Source organism: Vicia villosa, unplaced genomic scaffold, assembly GCF_029867415.1.
Source record: "Vicia villosa cultivar HV-30 ecotype Madison, WI unplaced genomic scaffold, Vvil1.0 ctg.000060F_1_1, whole genome shotgun sequence".
Taxonomy (NCBI): domain Eukaryota; kingdom Viridiplantae; phylum Streptophyta; class Magnoliopsida; order Fabales; family Fabaceae; genus Vicia; species Vicia villosa.
In genome coordinates this window covers 586987-592532 of record NW_026704990.1, presented here as the reverse complement: position 1 = coordinate 592532, position 5546 = coordinate 586987, and the positions used below count along the sequence as shown (strand labels likewise).

The 5546-nt window shown below is 33.5% G+C and overlaps 1 protein-coding gene across 2 annotated transcripts; it reads right to left on the bottom strand.

The window, feature by feature from the left end:
* Window positions 1–1759: 1759 nt before the first annotated feature.
* LOC131623332 (uncharacterized) lies at window positions 1760–4925 on the bottom strand. 2 transcript variants are annotated; one of them, XM_058894339.1, is made up of 3 exons: window positions 4769–4925; window positions 2325–2532; window positions 1760–2240 (listed from the first exon to the last, which is right to left on the bottom strand). In XM_058894339.1, the coding sequence occupies exons 2-3, from the start codon at window positions 2514–2516 to the stop codon at window positions 2109–2111; spliced, it is 324 nt and encodes a 107-aa protein (XP_058750322.1). In that variant the 5' UTR covers window positions 2517–2532; window positions 4769–4925; the 3' UTR covers window positions 1760–2108. The 2 variants fall into 2 exon arrangements, with proteins under 2 accessions (XP_058750322.1, XP_058750321.1); XM_058894338.1 differs by lacking the exon at window positions 4769–4925 and having other exon boundaries at window positions 2325–2543.
* Between the last annotated feature and the right edge of the window lie 621 nt (window positions 4926–5546).

The window sequence follows — 5546 nt, the reverse complement described above, 5'->3', positions numbered from 1 at the left end:
TGATACCTAAACATAAATATAATTTGTATACAAGAAAATTTTTATTATTAATCTTGATATTTTTATATACAAAAATGGTATTTAGATAATAAAAAAATTGATTGAAAAATGATATACGGGAAAAAATCTATTATTGATCTAAATATTTTTATATTTGAACATTTAGTATTGCTCCAGGTATTTTTGTAATCTATACCAAAACAAAAATAATATTTGCATACGGAAAAAAATTATATTATTGATCTAAATATTTTTATATACGAAAAATTATATTTATAATCCAAATATTTTTGATAAAAAATAGTATACGGAAAAAAAAATCTATTATTGATCTGAATATTTTTATATACAAAAAGAATATATTATTGATCTCATATTTTTTTTTCTTTTTTACTCTTCTATTTTAAATAAATATATTATGTAAACAAATTTGCGTACCAGACCAGAACCCGTGCGTATGCACGGGTTTGTTACTAGTTTTTTCAGAAAAAAGTGATTTAGGAGATGCACTTCCGAAATACAAAGGCAGTTTTAGAATTTCGCCGCAGATTTCCACGAATATTGGAGGTCCATAAAGAAATTGTCAAATGAAATATCTCAATTAAGTAGTTTTTGTTGAAGAATGAACAAGCCGGGAGATTGAAATAAGGGAATGTATAATCCCTACATTGAGTGCACTGAATACTACCCTATATATTTTCTATCAATTTAATCAAAGTTTTGAAATATTCATTTACTTATTTTTCTTAAAGTTTTCATTAAAGTACAATGAAATGTATAGAATATTTTTCATGAAGTTTTCATAAAAATACATTGAAATGTGTACAGAATATAGGTGTGTACCATTAAGAAACTGAGCATAATTTCCCAGGAATCAGATTAGCGAAAAATGATAAATGTGGAATGATAAAATACAAAGATTAATAACTACAATCACTTACTACCCAAAAATTTGACTAACTATAAATCTCTCTAGCTCTCTTGAAGCTTTCAAAATTGTAATTTTCTTTTTCAATGTGGGAATGAATGGATGCCCTCATCTATCACCATCCATTGGTGACTATTTTTCTTGATGACAGTTTACTTGGTGACTAGTATTATTTTTCAGTAGCCAAGTTTTCTTTATTTTTCATGTACAAAGGCCAAAAATACATGTTTTTTTTTTATAAGCAATGGGATATATATATATATATATATATATATATATATATATATATATATATATATATATATATATATATATATATATATATATATATATATATATATATATATATATATATATATATAAAAAAGAAGATGATTACAAAACGTTCTCGCCCAACCACGATACACCAAAAATACATGTTAGAATTATGCATTGGAAATGGGACACCCCAGAATGGCAGAGTTAAGGGATCATAAGCATGAACTTGCTTAGTTACTTGCACTCATGTGGATGCTAGAAATATATTTTGTGGCTTCACATGCATGTCTATTCTTCCAAGACAGTTATTCCTTCTTTCTAGACAACTTCTCAATTGTTTATCATTTTCCCTCCTTTATGGAAAGAATCGAAATCCCATCTTCCTGTCATTTTGCTAGATATCACAGAATGCAGTAGGAAGGCGTTCAAGATGGCATCAAAACTTGGCAAGAAAATGAAACCAGAAATTACTAAACTGAAGGACAAATGATCTTTCTGTACCACAATTTTTCATGAAGAATAAAGAAGAGAGGAAAGTTTTGGTGTATAGTACTACGTTAACAATACCAACCATTAACATACTAAATACTGCTACCAACGTTTTTATTTCATGTGATTTAGTGAACAAAATCTTATGTTTAAGAATGAAAGTAGTATATAACAAAGCCCAACTACATGGTAAAGTTGTTTCCTAAAGAAACAAGAAAATATGGAACTAATGATTCCAAACTGAAATTGATAGACTGTTTTCAAACAGATGCCTAAATTTAACTAATGTTGCATCAGTGTTGAAACAGCTTCAAAATTAAAGATTCAAAACTAAAACACGACCTTCAAAGTAAATTAACCATGTGAGGCACAGCCTAAAACTTACGCATTTGAAAGTTTTAGTAGTAGCAAAACATTAAAAACACATCGAACATTACAAGGTACCCTCAGCAGGAGCAGGTTGATGGTTTATGACCAATGGAGGACGAAGAGCTCGGTGATTTTCCTCCTTCTGTTTGCGGCCCTTGTACATCTCCTCTGTCTCGACAACAACTAACCTCTTGACCTATAATAATTACAAAGTTTACCAATGTTAGTATACAAGACATAGATCATTTCACGATGGATTTGATAGAGCATATGTTGAAACCTGCTGGATCATTCCCCTAACAGTAGGTGTGTTCCATCGCATGACAGTTCGGTTGCATTTGCCCAAACGTAATGCTTCCAAAGTGCGCCTGTGTTGCTTCCTGGTCCCCGGAATACCCCTCACCAGAGTAATGTATAGATTGGGACTATAAGCAATTGGGACACATGCCTTGTATGCTTTGAACGCATTCATGTCTTCAATTTGAAACCTGAACAGCATTAAGAACAAATCAAGTTAATATATACTTTTATTTTCTAACTAGTTGCAACTATATTTGTATATATACATACAATAATAGATAAAGATAAATTTAACTAAAATTGGAAGGCAGTCATTTAGAGATTGGATCGTGCCCGGTTAAACCTCTTTTGAAAAGGAAAAAAAAAAAACTAATTTTATTATAACAGAGAGTAAACTCAGGCACAAGAAGGGCCAAGTCTGCAACAAGTACACCGTTAATTTTGAATCATAACTCAAGTCCTCACAAGTAACCCGAAATCAACAACAACAGAGAAATTATGCAGAAACTAATTATCTTCTAGCTTCCTTATCACAACAAGTCCTGTTTACATTTTTCTAAGCAACACACAACAATGACAGCTGAGACGGTCTTAAGCAAAATTCAATTAACTGAACCCAAAATAAGCAACTACATTTTTAATTTTATTCTTAAAATGCAAAATTCATCAATACACTTAGACCTGAGCACACGGCAAACCCGGATAAAAGGAGGAGAATACAAAGCACTACACTAGCAGGTAACACTGCCCAAAAATTGAGAACCAGAACCTCTAACAACAACCCCAGCAAGAGCAGAAAAAGACGCTTACTAAATAACCAAAAGTCACCCAGAACCGGCTACAGATTAAACATAACAGCAGCCCCCTGCAGAAAAGGCAAGCAGACTATCCAAAACTTTTCAACCCACGAGACCAAATTCTAAAACAACAAAAGTAAAACAGTCCTTCATAAAACAAAACCAAAAACTTAAACTTAAGCTCCAAAGAAACGCTAGCCCTGTGGGAAGCTCATAAGAGAACAAGAATTGTAAATGGAATTGTGGATGAACATTGATGAATGGAATAGTGAATACAATGAGGCAAATAAGAAATCTGATAGTGTAACTAACTATCAGCCTGGCCAAGTGGCTCCTATCAGTAGATACCCTCGACACTTTGTGCCTCATGTCTTCATCATCCACAGTGGGCCCACCTGATCCGGATCTGCAGGCCCATTACTAAAAGCTCATCACTAACACAAGCAGTGGAGGACAAACAGCCTCAGCCCCTCCAAACAGACCAATCCTGCCGCTACCAAACCAGAAAGCTAGAGAAAGAAACCGGTCCAGAAGGAGGGAGTAACATGGCAATAAGGTACAAACAATCTCTCTAGTAACAAGTACACAAATAATTAATTAATTCAAAAAATAACTAATTAATTAAATGCATGATCGGTTGATTACATAATTAATTAGCAAAGCAACTCAAAGGATCCCAAGACCAGTCATACAAAGGCATGTAAACTTATCTAGCCTCCGTGTATACCAACGTCACGCCAATACCTTAATTTTGTCGACTACTTTTTTAGCTAACTCCACTCAATTATTAAAGCAGTGTCCATCTCTAGCCTTCCATGTCAACGTCCTGTTTTCACAAACTGAACTACTTTCTTCTTTTCACTAGTTTTAAGTTCTGTGAGCTAATTTAGAACCAAACTGGTTTTTATATTTAAACCGGTTTTGATTCTGAAACTAGTTTAAGCCAGTATTTAGTCTAAACTGTTTACACTGAATCCCCCTAACTTCTAAACATAGCTAGCAAATTTTTGCTACCGAGCATCATGGTTATACTTTCCATAAGTCACCGAATCAATTATGTAAAAGTTAGCAACTATACTTTCCAAGCACAAATTTCCCTGCATATTGAAAAATGACCACTGATGCATATTGAAAAATTACTATACTTTCTAATAAGCCAACAGATTCAGACCTGCCTCCCGAAATATAGCACAGCAAAACCAACTAAAGATGCTTGAGTAAACTCCTATCCAATTTAAGCATATGTTGCAGGAAATGGAATTTAGGGCAAATGACCAAATAATTTTAGGGTATTTTGGGGGTTTCGAGAAAGAAAACAGAAAGCGGGTCCGAGATAGACCCGATCGTGCCCGTGTTTGAAAAAAAATACGCCGTACTATTTCGTAGTAGCCGGCCGCCGCACCGACTGCACTTTCGGGATAGTGCCGTTATTCTCTGAGATTGATAACTCACTTCTACCACACATTTTAACAGCCTTAGGAGTCAAAATTAGGGTCCAAAATTGTATAAAAAAAAAAAAACTCTCCAGATTTTAGTAATTGACAATTCAGATTAATGTATGAAAACCTAGATTTCTAGAGTATGAATTCATTTCTATACTGAATTAGAAGAAAGAGAAAAGGAAAACCTGGAGTTTCTAACTGTTTGTGGCAGTCTGATTTCCTACAACGAACAACCTCGCCTGCGTTTACTGGCTGGCTGTCTTTGAGTTTTCCGGCTAGTTGAGATCAGTGCACAGCGGCTCAAAACATACAGGTAGGTTTTGGTAATCGGAATGCTTGTTATTATGCTTCATTGTACAACAATGAAAGTGAAGAATAAATCCAAGCCGTTTATTATATTTGCATCTGCCACGTGGCGCATATACTGCTATTTTGTTTTTTTACAAGACAAATACACTACAGAGGAAAAAGAGAGCTTTCCCTTTATATAGTGTTTACTTTAAAAAGTTAATTAGAGCTAAGATACTGAAACACACACCCATTGTTTTTTTATATATATAAACAAGATAAAATATATTGAAGAGAGCATTAGGGATATTCAGCTCAATGCAAAAGAGAAGAAGATAAGAGATATTAGAGAGTGTTAGTTGAGTACTTGAGTCTACGCGGCAAATACAAAGAATAGGATAATAATCCTAATCTTTAAAAGTGATCTCTAAATTACTTCTACAACTAAATTCTAACCAATCTCATGATAAGGATTTAACAAGAGATATTACATTGTTAATGACCAAATGATCACATTTGAATAAGATTGCGTTTTTGGAGAGCCATATACTATAAGCCACAACGAACCACAACAATATCTAATATCTCCTCTTGATCCCTCGTAAAACAAGAGAGTCAAAGAAAACAAAACTATCAAAGCTCAACCAATTTGAGGCGAGACTCCATTGAGAGCAC

What these genes read in the sequence shown, in the direction of transcription:
- LOC131623332 (XM_058894338.1), bottom strand. Translation starts at nt 2,543, where the DNA reads ATGCTGTTCAGGTTTCAAATTGAAGACATGAATGCGTTCAAAGCATAC. An exon ending in TTAGGGGAATGATCCAGCAG is followed by an intron (nt 2,241 to 2,324) that starts GTTTCAACATAT and finishes TAATTATTATAG; the next exon opens with GTCAAGAGGTTAGTTGTTGT.